Raw genomic sequence first — 24,915 nt, 5'->3', positions numbered from 1 at the left:
CTCAATGCTTAAATCAAACAAATGGTCTAACTAAAACTAGATATACCAAAACAATCAATAGTGTTAGCATACATGATCAAGCACCCAAAAAAACTAAAGAATTTTGGAATACCAGCATATAGTATTCCAGAGTTTTATATCATGTCACCATGTCTAGTTTGCTTTTCATTGACAAATTTGTTCCCAACACACAAACACATTAATTCTATCTGTAATACTAGATACCTAAACCTACTTAATTTTCCAAAATGACTCTTTGACTTTCACTCTGAGAGCTAACAAGATACATGCGTTTATAACCATGAATAAAGGAAAAAACATGACATCATCTACTATTTGCAATACTAAAAGAAATACAATATATTTGACATGTAAATTTATTTATCCAAACTAAATTTATTATCTTCAATGAGAAAGTTATCATGTCATAAGAATGGAACTTCCCTAAATAATTTATAGAGTAGCTAGATAGTCCGAAGAATTTAGCGGATGTTTATTTAAACTTTTAAACACAAACATTATTACAGAAAGTTGTTTAACCAATTTAATAGGAACAATCTTCTCCTTTAACATACGTAAAAAATAATAATTATCTTGACATAAACATACAATGCTTTATATATCCTAATAACTATAGGAAAAGTTGTGTAAGTGTAACTATCGCATAGGAATGAAAATATCCTTATAAAACATCAACAACAGAATTACAATGATATTTAATTTAACATAGGTTGCCTTAAACATACAAGTGTGTACAAAGAAAGTTGACCAACTAATATTATGGATATGAGACTAAACCTACAAAATATTTATACAAAATCATAATAATTTCAAACAAACTAAGCACATAATCAAGATTCAACATCAAATATATGACGAACTTATGTGGGAAGGTGGCGAAACTGGTAGCTCGCTATCATCAATAAAACTATCTTCGTATTCGTCATCTTCAGAGTTATAATAATCCCCTTCACTATCTTCAATGCTGATTCCATATCGATCTCTATTGTGTTCGGTATAGGAACATCAAAAACTATGAAATATGACTCTTTAGTATAACTAATTAACGTATCCTAGTTCTACATAGTCAAGATTGGATCTACAGATACTAATTTAATGAGATAAAAAAAAGCAAGAAATTTAAATAAAACACTTAAAGATGAGAAGGATACGAGTCACTGTCAGTAGGAAAAATAGGTTTATCGTCACGGACAAAATAACCCGTCAAATGAATGCTTTGCTGGCCGATCACTGAGAAGATCAAGTCGTGTGCCTCGTCGAACTCCAACTCCAAACGGCATGACTCAACTTTACATGGTACCAAAGCACACAAGATAATTGGTCTCCTCTTCCTCCCAACACTACATTGGACAATGGTCTTTTCCGTCGCATTGCCAATCCCCAAAGACGCCTAAAAGACAATAAGTATTCAATATGATATCAAGTTAATCACACACAACAATCAAACAAATATAATAAAGAACAATTCAATTTTGTTCTAAATAGTATTGAATATGATATCAAGTTCTATCACACACAAAAATCAAACAAATAGAATAAAAGATGGTTCAATTTTGTTATAAACAATATTCAATATGACATCAACTTTAACAAACACAAAAATCAAACAAATATAACAAGAAATGAATTCAATTTTGTTCTTAATACTGTTCAATATGTTATCAAGTGCTATCATATCATACACGAGAATAAAACAAATATAACAAAGACTATTTCAGATTTGTTCTAAGCAGTTTTGAATAAGATATCATGCTCTATCACACACAACAATCAAAAAAATATAACAAAGAACAGTTCAATTTTGTTTTAAGCGGGGATGTGATGGATCTTACCTGAGTAATTCGAAGTCTTTTACCATCTGAGTTAGAAAGGACACGTTGCCCAGGCTTCACCTCAACTCCTTCACAGAGATATATAAATTAAGTCAAACAAACAAATAAATATTTATGAATTTCTGCATCGGGAAAGAAATCTATGTAAATTTAGTCTTGAATCTTCTCATGCATAACTCAAGACGGGAGTGTTTGTTGTAAATTTAGTCTTGAATCTTCTCATGCATAACTCAAGACGGGAGTGTTTGTTTCGCTGATTGTTTGGAAAGTCAAGAAAATTCAGACGACCAGTGAATCAAACAAACAAAGAGATATAAAGTCAGACAGACAAAGATATATATATTCATAGGTTTCTTTAACGTGAAAGCAAGGGATGTTATTCAGTCTTCAAGCTTCTTATACAAAACTGAAAATTGCAACAGTCCAACACAAACACTCAAAAGTCAGTGGAACAAATACACAAAGACATCTTCTTTCTTCAGTAATTTTACATTGAAACATTTTCACTTACTAGATGATGACTACAACAACAACTCTTTTCTTTGAACAGTGAGATAACACACAAAGACATCTTCTTTCTCCAATATTTGTTTTTAACTCATGTTAAAATTGAAACTTATTCTCTAACGACTGATGAAACTCTTATCTTCAACCATTAGTATCATTGTAATAACCCGAATCGGTAGTCCTTATGCGAAGAATTAAAAATACAAAATGAAAAGAAAGAGATAAGCAAACATACCCCAAAAAGCCATAGTAAATCGATGTGAAGTTGGAACTGCTGATCTTACTCTTAGCCCTGTTGGCCAGAATGAGTTGAGAATGTAGGAATGAAGACAGAAACTCAAAGAACAAAAAACCTTCAAAGTCTGTGAAAAAGGAAAGGGAAGATGGGTATGATCTTGAAGTTGTCTCTTCGTATCTCTCGCTTGAATGGAACTTGGAAGCAAGCGCGGGAGAGAGAGACCATCCGTATCTCTAAAAATTCTTACCGCATATAAATTGAGTATTTCTATTTTAAAATTTTTTTATCCAAATTAAATTTAGTAGAAATAAATTAATAATATGATAAGTGTATCTTTATCATATTTTAATTTTTTTTATTCAAATGAATTTAGCATAATCAGATACAAATATGATACATTTATCATATAATTAATTAATTTTCTTAAACTATATATCCATCATTCTATATATATATTATATTGCCATATAATATGAGTTTAGAGATTCCAATATACTATAGTTACTGCTCCCAACTTTTATTGTTGTGACGTAAAACGTCTCATCCTAATTATTCACTTTTGCATCAATTACATTTCTCTTTTGTAAATCTAGTGTTTATTTACATTTTCAGGGTCACTTAAATCCACAATAATAAGTTAAGAAAAGACTCAAAATGTGAAAAGAATTGTGAAAAGAATTAATTATAATTATAAATTATAATAAATGTGAAAAAGTGAAAGCGAGAGAAAAATGTTTATAAATTATAATAAATGTGAAAAAGTGAAAGCGAGAGAAAAATGTGGAATAGTGGGTGATTAAGAGAAAAAAAAAATATAATGTGAAATTATTAAAAAATATTGAAATTACTAATTTGATCAAATTTTTTAAAGAAAAAAAATAAAATGAATGATAAATTTTCATATTTAAAAGTTGGTACGACAAAAGATTTTCTTTTATAATAATATACATAGATAGATATTTAGTATATATGAATCTTTTATATAATATAAATAAATAAATATTATTTATTATATCGATATAGATATAGATAAATATTATGATTTGTAATATATATATATAGGAAAAAATGCAATTTAGTCTCCTGTGATATTGTAAATGTGCAAATTATCCCCTATGAAAAAATTAGTAATTTACCTGCATGTGCTTTTTCAAATGCAGCAATTTAGCCTTATATGTTTTTTAAAATTAAGCAATTCACCTCCCTAGACATGGGATAAATTGTTTCATTTTAAAAAATATCAAGGAATAAATTACTATTTATTATTTTTTTTTATAAAAAAATAATTTATTCATTTACAACATTATAAAAGAGTAAATTGCATTAAATTCCTAGTCTACCTCAAGAATCCTTCCCCAGCCCACCCGCCACCGCAACCCTCTCCTAGCTCCCGTCCGCCTACCGCTGCAAAGATTTTTCATAAGCCAGAAAATCAAGTTGATTCCATGTCAATATCTCAAAAGTAAATCTCTCAATAAGCATGTCGACAACCAAAGGAACAAGCATTCCTAACCTTACCAATGCGTCGTCTCCTATACTTAGCTCTCGATCAACCTTGCAATCAAATGACAACATTGAAATAGAAAGACATGGTTAATGAGAGACCTTATATATTAGTAGGGTGAATAGCAATTTATTTTTTTATGATACTAAAAATGAATAAATTATTTTTTTATAAAAAATAAATAGTATTTTATCTTTTTATGCTTTAAAAAATGAAGTAATTTATTATTTTAGATAAAAAAGTAAATTATTTCATTTTTTAAAATATAAGTAGGTAAATTGCTATTTTATTTTTCATAAGAGAGTTGTTTACCTATTCTCCATAACAAAAGTAGGTAAATTGAAATTTATCCTATATTAATTTGCAGATTTTTTCGATCAAGCACAAATTTCGATTTTGGGGAAAACTTGGATCAAAGAACTCAAAAATCCAAAATCCATAGAAGAACAATCTTTTACTGGCATCACTTTTATTTTTAAAATTTTAAAATTAATTAATTACTTTTAACTATCTTTTGATTTTTTTTTTTTTTCAAACATGCATTTTTTATTTCTCCAACGTTATTTATTATCTTTTGTTTGTCAATAATTTTTTATAAATCAAAATATTTATATTAACTTATTATCTTAATATATATTTTTAAGGTACTTTTTTACTCCATAAAAATAAATAAAACAATTTACATCATATTCAATTTTAATATATTTTAAAGATTAAGCACGTATATAGAATGTGCCACACTTATTAATTTTTATAAATTAAATGAAGAGCATATATTCCATTTCTTTTCTACTTATTACTTTTCGTTTACACATTTTCTCATCAAATTTCCACTTGTTTCTCTCATCTCTTCAATTTCCACATCATTTTCTTCCTTCAATAGCTTTTCACAACCCCTCCTAATTTTCGTAGTCATACATTTGAATGTTCCACACACCTACTAAAACAATAAGCAGCGCATGCGCGCCACCTCAAATGCCCAGAATCTGGAGCTACTGTAGATCATATGTTGTATTTCAATTGAAACCCACATATTTGTAACAGCAGCAGCAGTTGAATTCACTTTCAACTTGGTTTAATCTGCACTTGAATGGATTTATTAAGAAGGAAAAACTGCGACCAAATTTCAGTGCCTTTTCATTTCATTTGGACGGTTTCATGTGGGGAAATTATTGCCATATCGGGAAATTATTGCCATTATGTCCTTCTTTATTACTGAATTTTTTGGAAGCCTATATATAGGCTTGTCCATTTTTCATTTGAGACACACCACAAACAACAAACTCTCATTCTTGAGTTTTCTCTAATTCCCTCTTTCGACTTCTATATTGTGTCTAAGAGTCTCTTGTCTTGTTTCGATAACAAGCTTTTGAGTGTTTGATCGATGTGTTTTTCGGTATAGTGCTTAACCGAAAGAACTGTAACCGTCTTATCCTAGGAGAAATTACGTTGCACCCGGTGCACTGCTGATACGGGGCGTATATTTTCTTTAAGGTAAGCAGTATTTCTGCGATTCGGTTAAATTAACGACTTCAAATTGGACTGAGAATTGTTACGATACAATTCTCGTTGTAAGTTTTCGATTTAAATTTCTAGTCATAAATAGCGTTTCTAATTGTGTTATGTTATTTATTCCAACGTGGCTTTAATTGCTTTTGATTTCTAAAATCCAATTGTACTATTTTAAAACGTCATTTTGATTACTTGAAACCAAATATTTTTCCAACAATCTTGAAGAAAATAAACAGGTTTTGAAAAATTGGATTTTGCCGTTGGAACTGTTTTGGAAAACGCTATTTTCAAATTCTTTATTTGAAATGTTACTTTTAGTTTCCTAAAATACTAAAGATGGCCGAGCCGATTTCTGTTGCAATTCCGATCACACAAAAGGTCGACTTGACCAGTTTACCAGACAAGTTTTCGGGCCAGTTTTTCAAACGCTGGCAACAACGAATGAAAATTTGGTTGACGATGAAAGGACTTTTGTTAGTGATTCAGGTGATTAGACCTGAACCTACTGATACCGATCCCAAAACTGCTGAGATAGCGCAGTGGATAAAAAGGGATCAAATAAGCAGAGGAGCGATTTTGTCAGCCTTGTCAAATACGCTCTTCGATGTCTATTGCTCCGATTCTTACACTACCAAGTCTCTGTGGGATGAGTTGGACCGGAAATATAATACTGAAGAGCAAGGGCTCAAAAAGTATTCTTTTTCCAAATTCATGAGGTATCAAATGGTTGAGGATCGGTCTGTAGCTGAACAGACTCATGAGATTATCAACCTTGAGCATGCTTTGGCTGATGCTGAGATGAAACTTCCCAAGAAGTTTCTGGTCATGTCCATAGTGGACAAATTTTCCAAATCTTGGGAAAATTTTGGCATGACACTCAAGCATCAAAAAGGGAGATTGTCTCTGGATGATCTTATGATTGCTATTAGCATTGAGGAAGAACATAGAAATCAAACGCACAAGATGCCTGTTGAACATCAACCAAGGGCCAATCTTATAGTGGGGAAACAGAAAGTGAATAAGATTAACTCGAATTCGAAAGCCATCAATAAAAGCAAGCCTCCAAAAATAAGAAACTAAAAGCAAACAAACCATGCTAGAACTGTGGGCAGGTTGGACACTGGGCCAAGTTTTGTCCTAATAAAAAGGCGAAGACTGGGCAGACAGTTGTCAACATGGTTGTGGGAGGTTCTAGCGGTGCTAGCAACTGATGGGTATGTATCTGTACAACCCGAACTCTTGACTATTTACGAACCGTATGATTGGTTGATTGACACTGGAGCGAATGTGCACATTTGTGCTGATAAATCTCTCTTTGTGTCTTATCAGGCCATCAGTAGAAGGACAGTAAGCATGGGGAACTCCAGTACAGCTGAAGTACTTGGGATAGGAAGCGTGGACTTGAAGTTTCCTTCAAGGCGCATTCTGTCGCTGAAAAGAGTTCATTATGTGCCTACTGTCAGAAGAAACATTATTAGTGGTTCTGTGATAGTTAGGGAGGGATATGAATTAGTTTTCAAATTTAATAAAGTTGTAATTCAACAATTTGGTATTTTTGTTGGTAAAGGCTACTTAGACGATGACTTGTTCAAAGTTCGAGTTGATAATAATAAAATTGATGTTTCTGATTCTATTATATTGAATGTTGAATCTTCTACTCTGTGACATAGTAGGTTAGGCCATTTAAATTTCAATTCGATCAAACGAATGATGAATTTGAATTTAATTCCTAGTCAAAATATTGAACGAAATCACAAATGCCAAGTTTGTGTAAAAGCTAAACAAGTTAGGAAACCCTATCAGTCAATTGAAAGGGATTCGTAAATGCTTGATTTAGTTCACACTGATATTTGTGAGTTCAATGGAGTTTTGACCAGGGACCACAAACGATATTTTATTTCAATGGAGTTTTGACCAGGGACCACAAACGATATTTTATCACCTTTATAGATGATTGCAGTAGATACTGCTATGCGTTTCTCATGAAAAATAAGGATGAAGCCTTAGACAAATATATTTTGTTTAAAAATGAAGCAGAAACCCAAACTGGTAAGAAACTTAAAAGACTAAGGTCCGATAGAGGAGGAGAGTATGAGTCAAGTAAGTTCAATGAATATTGTCAAACTTTTGGCATTATTCATGAAGAGACTCCTCCATATTCCCCTTCATCTAATGGAATGGCTGAACTAAAGAATAGAACATTCAAAGATATGATTAACAGTCTCCTACTAACCTCCAGGTTACCAAAGTATTTGTGGGGAGAGGCTTTGAATACGACTTGCCATATTCTGAATAGAGTCCCTCTAAAACACAATACGAGTACTCCTTTCGAGTTGTGGAAAGGTAGGAAATCAAGCCTGAAATACTTTCGAGTGTGGGGGTACCTAGCAAAAGTGCTGAACCCAGAACACAAACGAAAGAAATTGGGTCCTAAAACTGTTGATGCCGTGTTCTTGGGCTATGTGGAGACAAGTTATGCCTTAAGATTTCTGGTTATTAAATCAGAAATTCCAGGCATTGAGGTCAACACAATAGTCGAATTTCGTGATGCTGTATTCCTAGAAGATGTATTTCCTTTAAAAACAGGAATACCTTCTAATGTTTCGCTTGATGATTCACTTGCCTCCACGTCTATTCATGAACATGTGGAAAAGATGTCAAATGTGGGGGTTAGTTCTAGTAGTTCTAATCAGACTCATGAGGAGTCAGATGAACCTAGACGGAGTAAGAGAGCTAGGATTATCAAGGATTTTGGAAGTGACTTTGTCACTTACAACATCGAGGATGATCCGATAACTTTCAAAGATGCTATGGCTTCTTCAGAAGCCAAGCAGTGGAAAGAAGCTGTCAAAAGTGAGATGAACTCCATTGTTTCCGATGGAACATGGGTGCTAGTCGATCTCCCTCCGGGGTGTACTACTATTGAATGTAAGTGGATTTTTAAAAGGAAACTCAAACCTGATGGGACCATAGATAAGTTTAAAGCCAGATTGGTGGCTAAAGGATTTAAACAAAAGGAGGGAATAAACTATTTCGATACCTATTCTCCGGTAGCTCGATTAACTACAATCCGGGTGCTTAAAGCACTTGCTTCGGTGTATAATCTCCCGATTCACCAGATGGATGTGAAACAGCCTTCTTGTATGGTGAACTCGAGAAAGAAATTTGCATGGATCAGCCTGAGGGGTTTGTAGCTTATGGTAACGAGTATAAAGTTTGTAAACTTGTTAAGTCTCTATATGGACTTAAACAAGCATCCAAATAGTGGCATGAAAAGTTTGATAAAACTATTCTTGCGTTCGGCTTCACTGTAAATGAGAATGATAAATGTATATACTGCAAGGTTAAAGGAGATAAAATGATAATTCTATGCTTGTATGTGGATGATATTCTATTAATAGGATCATGTTTAGATATTATTACCGAAACCAAGTCATTTTTGAAAAATAAGTTTGAAATGAAGGATATGGGTGAGGCTAATGTGATTCTTGGCATCAAGTTGACTCAGTCAACTGATGGGATAGCCATTTCTCAATCTCATTATATTGAGAAGATAATTGAGAAATTTGGTTATCAAAACAGTAGAATTGCTAAAACACCATATGATCCTTCTGTAGCTTTATTCAAAAATGAAAGTGGTGTTCCGGTTGCACAGCTAAGGTATTCCCAAATTATTGGGAGCTTACAGTATCTAGCAAATGGCACGAGACCAAATATATCTTTTTCTGTCTCTAAGCTGGCTAGATACACTAGTTGTCTTGACAAAACTTATTGGGGTGCTTTGGATAGAGTACTAAGGTACTTAAAGGGCTCGGTGTCACTGGCCATACATTATGGTAGATTCCCTGTTGTTCTTGAGGGATATAGTGATGCTAGCTGGATAGCCAAAAATTCCGGGAGTAATGGGTGCTCAGGATATGTTTTTACCTTAGGTGGGGGCGCAGTCTCCTGGAAGTCTGCAAAACAGACTTTGATAACTCGGACTACGTTTGAAGCCAAGTTATGTGCGTTAGATACGACTGATACCGAGGCAGAATGGCTATTTGGGTTGTTATCACAACTTCCCATTGTAAGTCAGCCTCTTTCACCGATTGCTGTACATTGTGATAGCCTAACCACAATAGCAAAGGTGAGGAGTCGTAAATACAATCAAAAGACCAAACGACACATCCAAGCTAGACTGAAGTCTATAAGGGCAATAGTGTCAGACAAAGTAATGGGCATTGACTTTGTGGGAACAAAGGACAATGTGGCTAATCCTTTGATGAAAGGATTGAATCTGTCACAAGTTCATAAGTCCAGATTGGGGATGGGACTGAAAATCCATGAGTGATATATCTACGACAGCAACCCAACCTTTTGAGTGGAGATCCCACAAAGAAGGTTCAATGTGGTATCAACAAGTCGTAAGGGTATGTCACAGCACCAAATAGACTGATACTTTGTATCTGGAGTCTGTCCCCTAAAATTCTGGAAGGTGCTGCTACTGCAAGTATAGTAAGAGTTCATCTCTGAATGGGGTCAAGTCTTATAAGATGAGATGCCAGCAGTGCATCCCTGGAGACGCCCAACTAAGTGAATGTCGTTGTTTGGCCGCAACTAAGGAATTAGGTTTTTCCTGAAAGCATTCATGAACGGGATCAGGACACATGGCCTAAGTGTCAACCCTAAAGATCAACATAAAGCTGGTGGCTTGTTGTTACTGACATATGTTGTCACACTCACAGGTTTAAATTCAAGGCTTAGTTCCATTTAACCTGGTGACAACTGACGTTAGATAACTTAGACAGTGGTTCAAACCGGAGGTACCATTGTTGAAAGAAAGTTATGAAAACTTGAGTTTAAATCTATGTGTTTGTGGGGGATTGTTGTATTTCAAACCCACAGATTTGTAACAACAGCAGCAATTGAATTCACTTTCAATTTGGTTTAATCTGCACTTGAATGTGATTTGTTGAGAAGGAAAAACTACCACCAAATTTCACTGCTTCTTCATTTCATTTGGACGATTTCATGTGGGGAAATTATTGCCATTATGTCCTTCTTTATTGCTGAATTTTTTGTAAGTCTGTATATAGGCTTGTCCATTCTTCATTTGAGACACACCACAAACAACAAACTCTCATTCTTGAGTTTTCTCTAATTCCCTTTTTCGGTTTATATATTGTGTCTAAGATTTGAGTCTCTTGTTTCGATAACAAGCTTCTGAGTGTTTGACGAGGTGTTCTTCGGTATAATGCTAAATCGAAAGAACTGTAACCGTCTTATCCTAGGAGAAATTACGTTGCACCCGGTGCACTGCTGATACGCGGTGTATATTTTCTTCAAGACAAGCAGTAATTCTGCGATTCGGTTAAATTAACAACTTCAAATTGGACTGAGAATTGTTACGATACAATTGTCATTGTAAGTTTTTGATTTAAATTTCTAGTCATAAATAGCGTTTCTAATTGCGTTTTGTTATTTGTTCCAACGTAGCTTTAATTGCTTTTGATTTCTAAAATCCGATTATACTATTTCAAAACGTCGTTTTGATTACTTGAAACCAAATATTTTTCCAACAACATATTCAAACTTGTTGCCTCCAAGAATTTGAAGTTTGCAGTTAAATGCTCCTGTAGAACAATGTTGATGGGGAATGCCCTAAAATTTGGTAAAAGAACAATAAAATGAACCAGGACCCGTGCATTTGGTATTGGGTTGGGTTTTGGGAAATCTGACCTAGCTATATAACCCAAAAACAGAACCCAGCCACCACACGACGCAAAGTCGTTCAATCAGGAGTACGGATGCGCCATATTATGACACATGCCCCAAGCAACAGTGTATATTTGGGCCCTTAAATACCCCGATATACATCATCTGAAGTAATCAATGCTTTGTTATTTTCGACCTTACTCTTCTTCGATCGCATATTTCTATCTCGACCAAACTGACTTGAGCGTTGGAAGATTTTAGTCGGGGACGAACCCAACAAGCTTGACATTGATTGTTTTATCCTCATGACCCAATACCGATATAGGGAGACTACGTGGCTTATATTGGATCATCCAACAAGGTTGCATATTTTGAGCAAGATCAGTTGGCACCGTTTGTGGAAAATTGAGGACCGCCATCTTTGAAAATGGAAGGAACTTCAAGAGCAAATATGCATACATTAGAAGATATGCTTAGGCAAGTGGAAACAATGGTACAGTTCACAAGGGAGGAATTGCAAAAGTTGATGGAAGAAGCGGGGAGGATCATAGCGTATGAAAGGAGAACAACCACCCCATTGGAAAAGGAAACAACCAAGAGGCAATTATTTAGAGATAGGGATATCGAAAGAACCTTGGAAAATGCGAGCAGAAGGGAGCCTGAAAAAGGTTGCGAACCAGCATCTTCGAAAGTGGGGTCTAGTAGCAGGGAGAGAGTTAAGAGAAGAGAACTAGCTATCTCTCGAGTTGAGGTAGATAGTGTGGGAAGGCAAATCGAATTGTTAGGGAAGCAAATTGATGAATTAAAGAAGAGGGGTGAATTGGTGGCTCATAATAGAAATTCAACTTTCAATAACAAGATACTGATGCAAGTGGTGAATTCCAACTTGAGAATGCCCGAGATACCCAAATACGATGGGACAAAAGATCCTTAGGAACATGTTGTGATGAACTTGTATGGACAATCCAGTCTAATTATGGCTAGACTGTTGACTCTTGCAGGTAAGTGCAGGAATGGTTCACAAGTCTATGCAGCAATAGCATTGAGTCCTATGAACAATTGTTGCAAAAGTTCACCTTCCACTTCGCCAGCAAAAGAAAGCAAAAATGGACTGCCACATACTTGTTCACGATAAAGCAAAGAGAAGATGAGTCACTGAAAAGTTTCAAGGAAGATTCGATAATGAGATGTTGGAAGTGCAGGACCTTAGAATTGACATGATGGTTAGCATATTGATACATTGATTGAAGAAAAGGTCCTTAGCTTCCCCGCTAGCTTGAGACCCCCCCGCAGGCACAAAAGTACATTGGTGAGGAAGAAATGAATGCAATGAGAGATGGAGAATGGCGCAACAGGGATCGTGATAGAAATCGAGATTGGATGAGAGATGGGGGTGGTAAGCGGACAAAGTTTGATAAAGAGAGAGAACCACTCTATCAGGCCAAGTATCATAACGAAAGCTTTGATGATGGTCGAACGGTCTGATCTACTGAAATGGCCCCGACACACCAGGTTTACATCGGCCAAGAAATACTCTAACAAATACTGTAGGTTTCATAGGGAAAAGGGGCACGACACGGAAGATTGCTTTCAGTTGAAAGATGAAATTGAGAGGTTGGTAAGGTAAGGATATTTCAGGGATTGGATACTCGGTGAACACAGAAAAGATACAAACGAGGCTGAGAAGAGGAGAAGTAGATCAAGAAGTAGAGACAAGTTCGCGAACAAAGAAAGGGAATAGAGAAGCATAATGTATCGAGAAAATGCGCCTGTAAAGGGTGTTATTCACACGATAGCTGGAGGACCAATTGGTGGGGATTCTGGAAGAATGAGGAAACGACATGAAAGAGAGGGCAGATTGAGTAGGAAGAGTGAGTTCGTGATGAACACAGAGCGAGAAGAGAAAATCATCTTCGGAAGCAAGGATTTGGAAACTGAGATGGGATTGCAAAAAATGACCCCATTGTGATAAAGATGGACATAGTTAACTTCATAGTCCACAAAGTACTTGTAAATAATGGAAGTTCGGAAAATATCATCTTTAGTGAAGTGTTGAGAAAGATGGGGCTGGATAATGCTAAGTTAGACCTAGTGCATACACCCTTAATAGGATTTAGGGGTAGTGAAGTAACATCGCAGGGCACTATCGAGCTCCCAGTTTCTATTAGGGATGAACCAAGACGAAGAACCCTGATGGTAAAATTTCTGGTAGTAGATACTCCTTTCGCTTACAATGTTATTTTGGGAAGACCAGGATTGAACTTATTCAGAGCCATAGTATCGACCTACCATCTGAAATTGAAGTTTCCAACAAGAAATGGTATTGGTGAAGTATCCTGTGATCGTAAGGAAGTGAGAAGGTGTTACAATTTATTTGAAGAAGGGCAGCTCGATTGAAAAGAAATGAAAAATTGAAGAGGACCTCGATCGAAGGGGCTGTAAACCAGATCGGATAGAACCTAGCGGGCTGTAAACCAGATCGGATAGAACCTAGCGAGGACCACAAGTTGATAGAGCTCATCACAGGAGAATCCGAAAACGACCAAGATAGGGGCACGAATGAGTGAAAAGATGGGAATAATGATGATAGAGTTCTTAAGGGATAATGTAGACATGTTTGCATGGAGTTCGTCAAACTTCAAAGGGATAAACCTGGAAGTGATCGTACACAGGTTGAACGTTGATCCGATGGTGCGACCAGTCCAGTAGAAGAAGAGATCATTCGGCATGGAGAAGAACCACATTATTGAAGAAGAGGTCAGCAAATTGCTTAAAGATGGGTATGTTTCCGAAATACAATAAACTGACGGTTGTTGAACATGGTGGTCATGCCAAAATCATAAGAAAAATGGCGCATGTGCACGAACATCACTGATTTGAACAAAGCTTGTCCAAAGGATCCCTACCCATTGCCAAGGATTGACATGCTGGTTGACTATACAACCGGATATGAGCTAGTTTCTATGATGGATGCTTACCAAGGAACCATCAGATCTTCATGGCAGAAGAAGATTGAGATAAGACGTCCTTCATAACTGATGGTGGTATTTATTGCTACAACGTAACGCCTTTTGGTTTAAACAACGCAGGTGCCACTTATCAAAGGTTGGTGAATAGGATGTTTAAGGAGATGATCAGAAAAACTATGGAGGTCTATATAGATGACATGCTCGTGAAGAGCAAAAGGTCGGAGAAAATCACTTGATGCATTTGAAGCAAGCATTTGACATAATGAGGATGTACGGTATGAAGCTAAACCCCACCAAATGCACTTTTGGGGTAGGTGGAGGAAAATTTTTGAGCTATATGGTCAGCGAGCGGGGAATCTGAGGCGAACCTAGAAAAGATAGAAGCAATCTTGAAGCTGAGGTCGCCTATAATGATAAAAAAAGTGCAAAAGATAAAGGGTAAAATCACATCCTTAACCCTTTTATCTCTTGATCTGCAAATCGAAATTTGCCATTTTTTAATGTTTTGAGGAAAAAAAAAGATTTTAAATGGAATGAGGAATGTGAAGAAACTTTGAAAACTTTGTAAAGGTACTTAGCAAAATCGCCTTTACTAGCGAATCCTAAGGAAAGTGAAGTTCTATTTCTATATTTGGCTATCTCGAAGAATGCGGTAAGCTTCGTTTAGGTACGCGAACTTGATGGGATTCAGAACCAAGTATATTATGTCAGTAAAATGTTGCAAGGAGCAGAGAAAAGATACACGGAGATTTAAAAGCTAGCCTTAGCATTAGTTGTTACTCCGTTAAAATTGCGACCATACTTCTAGTCACATAAAATAATTGTACTCACCAACCATCCACTAAAGCATGTTATGTCGCGAACGGAGGCATTGGGAAAATTAGTTAAATGAGCTATAGAATTAGGAGAATATGACATAGGCTACCAAACTAGAGTTACAGAGAACGCCCCGGTACTGGCAGATTTTGTGGTCGAACTTGCAGAAGAACTGATCTAAAAGTAGATGGGAAGATGGATAATGCACGTTGACGGCTCCTCTAATGCTAGTATATGGGGGGCTGGAATATTAATACAATGCCCAAACGAAGTGGAGATCGAGGTCGTAGCTAGACTGTCCTTCCTATTAATACAATGCCCAAACGAAGTGGAGATCGAGGTCGTAGCTAGACTGTCCTTCCCCACCACAAAACAACGTTGAATATAAGGCTTTGCTTTTGGGTTTGGAGTTGGCATATGAGGCAGGGGCAAGGAGTTTAGAAGTCTATACAGATTCCCAATTGGTCGTGATGCAGATAGGGGGAACCTATGAAACAAGAGAAAAATCAATGGCCCCGTATCAAAAGAAAGCAAAAGCCTTGATGGAAAAGTTTGACAGATATGAGGTCCAGCAAATTCCGCGATGCGAAAACGATAGAGCAGACGCCCTGTCCAAATTTGGAGCCATTATGATAGGCATCAAAGATCGCAATGTTACGGAGATGATTCGGGGAAACAACTGCGATCACAGCGAAGTTGGATGTTAAAACAGTGGACGAACCCAAGTCATAGAAGAACGAGATCGCGCGGTACTTAAGAGAGGGATCCTTGCCAGATGACCCCATTCAGACTAAAAGAAAAAAGTTCAAAGCAATGTATTTTACATTGATTTCAGATCAATTGTACAAAAGAACTGTTGATGGACCATTATTGAAATGCCTTGACGACGAGAAATCTAAGTATGTGATGAGGGAGATCCACGAAGGAAGTTGCGAAAATCACTCTGGTGCGAGGTTGCTGGCACAGAAGGTAATTAGGCAAGGATATGTTTGCTCAAAAATGGCAAGAGATACAAGGGAATATGTGAGGAAATGCGACAACTGCCAAAGGTACCCATCCCTGATACACTGACCTGCGACCCTAATGGAGCCCATCAAGATCCCTTGTCCCTTCGATCAATGGGGAATAGATATTGTACTACTGCTCAAGGTCAGAAAAAGTTCATAATTGTTGCTGTTGAGTATTTTTCAAAATGGGTCGAAGCTGAGGCAGTCGCAAAAATATCTAAGAAAAAAGTGATCAACTTCATCTAGAAGAACATCATCTGTAGGTTTGGAATACCTAGGATGTTGATATTAGATAATAGGATGCAATTCCAAGGGAAACAAATCATGGAATAGTGTAAAGAATTGAAGATATAACAAAATTTCGCAGTTGTAGGTAATCCTCAAGCGAACGCACAGACTGAGGTCTCTTGCAACACCTTAAGACTAGACTGGAGTTGAAGGGATCCTGGGTCGAACAATTACCTGGGGTATTATGGGCATACCGAACGACCCCGCGAATTGTAACAGCTGAAACTCCTTTTTTTTTTCTAGTTTATGGTACTGAGGCTATTATTCCTGTAGAAATAGAAGAAGAATCTCAAAGGATAATGGCATACGATCCTGTGACCAACGGAGAAGGGAGAAAGTTCAATCTCACCATGATCGAGGGAAAGGGGGAAGTAGCCTACGCTAGAATACTTGACCACAAAGGGATGATGATGAAAAACTATAACCAAAGAGTGAAGTCAAGGCAATTGCAAGTAGGCCATCTCGTGTTAAAGCAGGTGGAAGTATCCCGCCATGTGGGAAAAGTAGACCCTGGATAAGAAGGACCATATAAGGTGGTCGTGATAAAAAAGAAAGGGATGTACAAACTGTAAGACATGCAAGGACGAGATTTACCTAGACCTTGGAACATAAACAATCTGAAGAAGTTTTATGCTTGATGAGGTGGAGATAATTTTTGAGCCTGAAAAGGGCCGTCCAATATATAGCGATCTGGAAAAGATCTATATTTTTGAGCTTGGGAAAGGCAATGTAAAGCGAGCTGGGAAAGATCATTATTTTTTAGCCTGAGAAAGGCTGTTATATAGTGATCTGAAAAAGATCATTATTTTGGGCTTGAAAAAGGCTATCATATAGCGATCCGAGAAATTTCATTATCTTTGAGCCTGAAAAAGGCTGTTACTTGTTTACTAGAGACCTACCATATCGTTATCTAGCATGAAAGGTTATCTCATATGTGGCAATCTAAAAAAGATGAAACCAATCCAACCAGGAAGGTAAATTGTTGGATAAGCAAAAATCCTTCACACTTTTTTAACAAAAAGAAGGATGAACATTCATGCACATAATTGAAGGGTTAATACCTCGTTAAAAAAATTGTTGAGTTAATACATTATCAGATTCTCAGACTTGACAAAATGAATCAATACTTAGTCTAATTGGGATTCTCCACATCATTCAATAAGGCAACAAATTCATTTTCCTGTTTGGGGGAGCTTTTTCTTCAGGGTATGGCTGAAGGTTTCCAACGAGGGATGGATCTAGACGACTCTGATCGAAACCATCACCGAACCCACATAAGGTAGCGACTTGCGCCTTGCACTTTTGAAAGCCATCATTGATGAAATTCGTAGCTTTAATCTCGACAACCACTGGGAACGCAGGCGCCTTTAGAAAGTCACGAGCAGCTTGGAGACGCGATGCAACAAGGAGGTTTTGATTTTTATCAAGACTGATGTACCCTTCTCGACCTTCATTTATACCCTATAGGCAACCAGCCTCCCGCCTTCTCCCCTTATTGAATGCGTCCTCTTTAGCCTTATCGACCTCTGCAACCGATGTAGAAAGTTGGTTTTCAAGCTCTAGCACCTTTGCCTCCAACTCTTTCTCACGAGCATTACTGTCAGCAAGCTTCTTTCTGAGATTGCGGACCTTTCTATCAGCGATCATTTGAGCTTGATGATATCCAGTACATTTCAAAGAGAGGTTGCGGTTAAAAGCTATGGCCTGCATAGAAAGACATAATTAGAGAAGTAAAACAATTAGGTAATTTGAAATACACTATTTACCTGCATGATGACATTAGCATGGTGCTCTACAAAGCGTGTCTGAGGAGTCTTTAGTAAGGTCGCCTAGTCGCGAGGAAGGCAACAGTTGTTGTATAGTTCCCAAGAATCTTGCCCTATGTCCCTTTCAAGTATAGAACTTCGAGATGATATCTTCCGGTCCGGAACCAATTTGTAACCCTCAAGCTCAGCAGAGAGATGTTGGTTGCTCTTATGCTCAGTTCGAGCCTCCTTCCACTAGGCAGTTTAACTCTTAGAGCATTTTCAGGTTTTCTTCCTCTTCGGCACTGGTTACAACCTCCTTCACCAATCAGCTTTCAGCTCGGGACTTACTTTCCTTGCTAGATTTGGTCGATTGTGACCCTCCACTATGGTCCTTGTGCTGATTGTGACCCTCCACTATGGTCCTTGTGCTTCCTCTTATGATTTTTCGAGCCACTGGGACCTGCTCCAGTTGCTTTATTTCTAGTAGGAACACCTTCAGGGGAGCTGTCAGAGGTCGCGCTCCCAAAAATGCTAAGATGGGGGATTTCGTTCGCATTCGGGCGAGCTGATGTGTCTTCACTTATGTTTATGGGCATAGGAACTATCGGATCAGGGGGATTGCAGCTCGCGTCGGGGTCGGTGAATTCTCAACAACTGAAGCGACCGAAGGAGCGTCAGTGTTAGAGTTGTGGCGCAAAGCACAAAGACAGAAGGCGATCTGAGAATTCATAACAATATCCTCCGACAAAGCAAATGTAAGAAAATATGTGGGAAAATACAAAGAAAATAGAAAATGCCAAAGCATACGGAGACCATATAAGGAACCCCTAACTCGGAGGGGTGCTAAAGAGAGACAGGCAAGCCACAAAACTTCTTCCACTAGAAGCTTTATTGGGTTGTACCAATAAGCGGCAAGGCCATTAATTTGATCGCCTTCCAACCCCCATCCTTCTATGTTCGGAGATGGTTTTATATTTGCACTAATTGCAATGAAAAGGCCATACTTGATAGGGAGTAGGTCGCACAAAAATGAACCTTTCTCTCCAGGGGCCTATGTTAGACTTTCAAAGTGTCTAAATACCTACATCCTTCCTAGTAGACAAATAAAAGAAACCTCTATCTCCCGATCTTTTGAAGGTGGTAAAAGAATACATTGACTAGAAATTATCAAAATTGAGCTCAAAACGGTGACTTGCATTATTATTATGAAAAGAATTATGTGACTAGTGGAATTTGGGGACAATTGCATAGGGCACAGTCGCAAGCGATGAAGAATGTCAGCAACCGGGGTCGCTAGAGTAAAACGTAAACCAGCTTCGAAATGCAAAAGGGAAAACACACAGAAGCCTGATAAAGAAGATGCATGTGATTGAAAGACCTAGGGATAAGTACTTCATAATCATGAGGAATGAAATAACTTTCATTGATATGATGGATGGGGATCTTAATTGTGCTAACTACAGTAGCACAAGGATACCTTGCTAACATACCTTGGTATTTTACATGGGTTGAGATGTCAGGTGCAGGACTCTCTAAAATACGTTTAGACTTGTGAGTTTTTTGTTTTAACTTAGCAGGAGGATCGGGAACGACGACAGGAAGGGGGACATGATCAGACCTAGGTGGGGTCGCTGACGACCCCGAACTAGAACTAGAACTAGAATTAGAACTAGAGCTAGAGGAAGACATAGTACCTTAAGCAAGCAAATTAAATCGAATTCGAGATTGGGATGCTGGAGGCAAGAGCGGACAGCTTGAAGGAGCAAGTGGGGCATAAATTTTGAAAAGTGGCGTATTTATAGGGAAGCATTTCGAAAAGCGCGCTCGGCTGAAACGCCTAGGATGGTGACGCGTGGCACTGACGAACGGGCATGATGATGCGAACTAAGGGGCACAACTGTTCACCTTCTTCTAAGGTAATAAATTTACACATAGAAGAAGTGGGGGAGTAATGATGGGGAATGCCCTAAAATTTGGTAAAAGGACAAAATTGCCCTTAATGAAGGAAAATTCAGTAAAATGGACCAAGACCCGCTCATTTGGTATTGTGTCGGGTTGTGGGAAACCCGACCCAGCTTTATAACCTGAGCAACAGAACCCAGCCACCGCACGAAGCAAAACCATTTGATCAGGAGTACGGATGCTTCAGATTATGACACGTGGCCCAAGCAACAGTGTATGTTTGGGCCCTATAAATAACCCAATACACATCATCTGAGGTAATCAATGCTTTGTTATTTTCGACCTTACTCTTCTTCTTTCGCGTATTTCTATCTAGACCAAACTAACTTGAGCGTCGGAGGGTCTTAGTCGGGGGCAAACTCGACAAGCCTAACGCTGATTGTTTTATCCTCAAGACCCAATACAGATATAGGGAGACTACATCACTTACATTGGATCATCCAACAAGGTTGTATATTTCGAGCTAGATCAAATGTAAGGCAGGAGAAATGCAAATCATTAGTAAGAAAGAGTTTAGTGGCCCATGGAAAAATGTAAATGGAATGCACCACTACAGTGAATGAGAGTGCTCGAGTCATGTACCTAAAATGAACAGCAATTCAGAAGCATATGCAGCAATAGATGCATATGTTTCTTTGAGACATTTAGTGAGTCATCCTCTTTTTGTCGTCGAGCTTCATAAGTTCAACAAACGCAATGGGTATCATGATCCACCATTCCGTAACACATATCAATCCTCTTTCTCTGCTTTCCTTTCTCAGTGCCATGCTCCTTGTCAAAAACTCCAAAAATATGAGATAGTACAGTAGCAAAAGGGTACGTGCCAAGGATATCAAAACCAATAAGAGAGCCACCTTCCCTGTTGCTTGAAAATTAAAGTATGAAATTTTGTATGCTAAATATTGGAAAAATTCATAGTGAAATTCATAATAAGGAAGTTCTAATTACCATCCTTGAGAAAATAGTTTCACATAAAGTACAAATCAAATAGCGCATAATGTGGAGTATACAAGAGAAATCCAACTATTGGGAAATGTGCTATATGGAGGTTTTATGATTGTTGACGTACTGACTCATGCTCAGGATCCGGGTTCTTCAGGACACCTAAAGGAGTCTCTTACAGAACTCTTTTCCTTATAGAGAGAATTCTCAATGGTTGACCTATCAAAACGAATGAATAGATTGAAGCTAACCTCAACCAAGCTACTTCGTTCCTCACTCGGATTGTCAGTCTGTACCAGCTAGCTCTGGGTTCGAGTGGCATTTCACCCCTAACCACAACTCATCCGCTGATTCTTCAACATCAGTCGGTTCGAATACCTGCGGAGCAGCAGCAAAAAGAAGCTTTCGTATTCTGAGAAGAATAATGTTGCCATTTTGGATGAGATACTAAACTTGAGTTACAACTTCTTGCAACATTAACAGCTGCTCCAATGGATTCTTAGCAGTGGGAGCTACGATTTTGAAAGCTTCTAGTTGCCTCCTTTTCCAAGCATACCTGCGCCAAAGCATGACAAGTACAAAAAAAACGAAGATGGATGGTGACATGTACTTGATCCAGTCCCTCAAGTCATAATATAATTTCACTTTTAATACAAAATAAATTTTTAATAAGTACAATGGATGGAGAATAGGCAAACAAACCTGTAAAAGTCATCAATACACATAGAAACAACAAAGTACAACATTCAATTATAGAAAAAAATAATTGTTTCATTGCAATAGACCAATCATTTTAGATTATAAAGCATCATAGCAATACTATATCCTACTTTAGAAATATATACCTTATTTGTGACAGGAAGCTAAATATGGACAGTATTTCCCCAAGATGCAAGTACAAAAACCCAAGAAAGGAAATTCTTTATTAGACTACATCTACCTGTTGGAATGGATGACCAAAAAATCAATTGGGATAGGCGATTTTGAGAACCATTCTAGCAATCATTATTTGAATAATATTGTCCCAACGCATATGGTAAGCATTCGTCTCTAGTACATGTGTCTGTTGTGCTTACCAATTACGTTAAGCACTGTTTTGACGTCACAACATATGTCCGTAGATCACTTAATAACCCATGTAGTTGAGCTGCGCATTAGATAGTGGATATGAAACCAAATTCTAAGATTTGGTTTGAAACGTTCCAAGTCGAGGAACTCAAAACTGGGTATCGAAAGTCCTACTAAGACTTGCACCGAGTATTGCGTTCATTGGATGAGTGCCGCGTTTCATTGGCGATAGACGTTGGACATCTATGCAATTTCAGTGGTTAGTTGACTAGGTGGTCAACCAACTGAACTGACTCGCGAGGATCGTCGTATGGAATCCTTGGAGACTTGGTCGGTATGACTAGAATCTCCAGCTTTGATAGTACGAGAGTAGTGCTTAGACATGAGGAATCACGATAGTCACGTGCATATGATGACTGTATCTTGGATCTGCGCGAGGAATCACGATAGTCACGTGCATATGATGACTGTATCTTGGATCTGCGCGAGAGGTGATTGTGTTGCAAACAGGATCATCATAAGTCTTGTCTACTGCAGTCGGAGTATATATAGCGAGGATGGTGAGTTCCAAGAAGAAGATCCTTTCCCTATTAGTATGTGATAGAGGTATCTCCTATACACTTGGTTCCAAGAAGAAGATCCTTTCCCTATTAGTATGTGATAGAGGTATCTCCTATACACTTGGAGATGCGTTCATGCTTTATGAATCTGTAGACACAGTTGTTAATTGAATAGGAAAAGGAGGATCCTATGTCGAGAAACTTGGCGTAACGCGATCTCAAGTATTAAGCATAGATGCCAAGTTCAAAATGAGAATCGACACCTAATTCCATGCCCTAGACTAAAGCTGAGAGACGGTAGACAAAAGGACCATACTCGTATGGACTTGAGAACCTAAATGTTCACATGGTCAGTCACCTAATCTTTAGTGCTATAGACCATTGCTAGACGGCCACCCATGGTAACGAGATTTCTTGATTAAAGGTTAGTCAAGAATTATTAATTAAATTAGATTTAATTATTATTGTGTTAGATATTAGTCCAAGTATAGCTGAAAGATGAACTTAAAGATTCACACACAAATCACCGAAAAGGAAAAAGGAATTGATTTGGAACTAATTCCACAAGTAATTAGATTACTTACAAAATAGAGATCCATTGGATGGAAATGTCTCAAGAACAAATTAACAGCATTAATTTATATTGGGCGTGTCCTTAATATTTAATTAGTTGGATCTTATTAATTAATAAAGACAATTTGAGCTTATGTATTTAATTAGATTAAATACATGTTGGGCTCAATTAACTAGATTTTTATTAAAATTGAATTTAAATAAAAATTCATGGGGCTTGTATTTTATTTGATAAAATCGGCCAACATGATTTCTGAGCCCATGGAAAATTCTATGGAAGGAAATAAATGGCTAGCAAATTGTAATTTTGGAAAGTACAGTTTTAGTTATTGTTGGGAATCACATTATTTGGAATAAAGAGAAATATACTTGTAGACAAAAGAATGTATCTAGACACATTCTTATTTATCAATGCAACATATATATATGTACAATAATTTGGGAAATAATTATCACATTATTACACAACACAATAATTCATCCTCTTTCCCATGAAACCACTCGGCCGCCCCCTCTCTCTTTCTCTTGGAGAATTTCTCTTGTTTCTCTCCTAGCAAGGAGTTCTAGAAATTCCAACTTTGATGTGGTATGAACGCACTTAGGGGACTTCTACGTTGGTGTTAGAATAAGTGACCAAAAGCCAATTAGAATGGCAGTTTTGAGAACCATTCAAGCAATCTTTATTTAGGCGATATTGTCCCGATGAATATGGAAAGTATTCATCTTTGGCACACGTATTTGTTGTGCTTACCAAATTACATCAAGCGCTGCTTTGACGTCACAACAAGATGCCCATAGATCACTTAATAACCCATGTAGTTGGGTTGCACATTGGACGGTGGCTATGAAATCAATTTTTGGGGGTTGGTCTAAAATGTTCCAAGTCGAGGACCTCGAGACTGGGCATCAAGAGTCCTACTGAGACTTGCACTAAATATTGCATTCATTAAATGAGAATCGCGTTTCATTGGCTACAGAGATTGGACGTCTATGCAATTTCAGTGGGTTAGTTGATAAGGTGGTCAACTACAGAGATTGGACGTCTATGCAATTTCAGTGGGTTAGTTGATAAGGTGGTCAACTGACTGAACTGACTCTCTAGGATCCTCATATGGAAGCCTTAGAGGTTTGGTCGGTATGATTTGAGTCCCCAGCTAATAATACGGTTGTACTCCTCAAACTTGAGGAGTGACGACAGTCACATGCATATAATAGCTATATCTTGGATCTGTATCAGAGGTGATTATGTCACAAACATGATCATCATAAGCCTTGTCTAGTGCAGTCGGAGTATGTAGTGAGAACGGTTAGTTCCAAAAAGAGGATCTGTCCCTTGGCAATATATGACAGAGGGATCTCCTATGCACTTGAGATGCATTAACGCTGTATAAAACTATGGCCACAGTCGTTGATCGAATAGGAAAAAGGAGGTTCCTATGTCAAGAAATTTGGCGTAATGCGGTTTGAAATATTAAGCATAGACGCCTAGTCTAGGATGGGAACCGACGCCTAATTCCATGCCGTGGACTAAAGCTGGGAGACGGTAGACAAAAGAACCAACCTATATGGACTCGAGAGCCTAAAGGTTCACACTGTAATCCACCTAGTTTCTAGAGCCATGGATTGTTGCTAGACGGTGACGGGCTTTCTTAATTAAGGGTTAATCAATAT

At 37.5% G+C, this 24,915-nt stretch overlaps 1 protein-coding gene and 1 long non-coding RNA gene across 2 annotated transcripts; both read right to left on the bottom strand.

Moving 5' to 3' along the window:
- Nucleotides 1-759: 759 nt before the first annotated feature.
- Nucleotides 760-2,757, bottom strand: LOC105178956 (peptidyl-prolyl cis-trans isomerase FKBP43-like). The gene is made up of 4 exons (XM_020699486.1): nucleotides 2,596-2,757; nucleotides 1,854-1,921; nucleotides 1,173-1,411; nucleotides 760-1,003 (listed from the first exon to the last, which is right to left on the bottom strand). Exons 1-4 carry the CDS (start codon nucleotides 2,606-2,608, stop codon nucleotides 865-867), a joined length of 459 nt encoding a protein of 152 aa, XP_020555145.1. The 5' UTR covers nucleotides 2,609-2,757; the 3' UTR covers nucleotides 760-864.
- Nucleotides 2,758-17,571: 14,814 nt separating this feature from the next.
- LOC110013300 lies at nucleotides 17,572-21,415 on the bottom strand. The gene is made up of 3 exons (XR_002288474.1): nucleotides 21,340-21,415; nucleotides 18,450-18,452; nucleotides 17,572-17,584 (listed from the first exon to the last, which is right to left on the bottom strand). It is a non-coding gene; the product is annotated as an uncharacterized LOC110013300 (long non-coding RNA).
- Between the last annotated feature and the right edge of the window lie 3,500 nt (nucleotides 21,416-24,915).

The sequence above is a fragment of the Sesamum indicum genome, unplaced genomic scaffold (assembly GCF_000512975.1).
Source record: "Sesamum indicum cultivar Zhongzhi No. 13 unplaced genomic scaffold, S_indicum_v1.0 scaffold00112, whole genome shotgun sequence".
In the NCBI taxonomy this organism is placed as follows: Eukaryota; Viridiplantae; Streptophyta; class Magnoliopsida; order Lamiales; family Pedaliaceae; genus Sesamum; species Sesamum indicum.
The sequence above is the reverse complement of the archived record's forward strand: the minus strand, read 5'-3'. Positions and strand labels throughout refer to the sequence as shown.

Coding starts and splice junctions, on each gene's coding strand:
- LOC105178956 (XM_020699486.1), bottom strand. Junction 1,412..1,853: donor AAAGACTTCGAATTACTCAG/GTAAGATCCATC, acceptor ATTGTCTTTTAG/GCGTCTTTGGGGATTGGCAA. Junction 1,004..1,172: donor TTTCCTACTGACAGTGACTC/GTATCCTTCTCA, acceptor CGAACACAATAG/AGATCGATATGGAATCAGCA.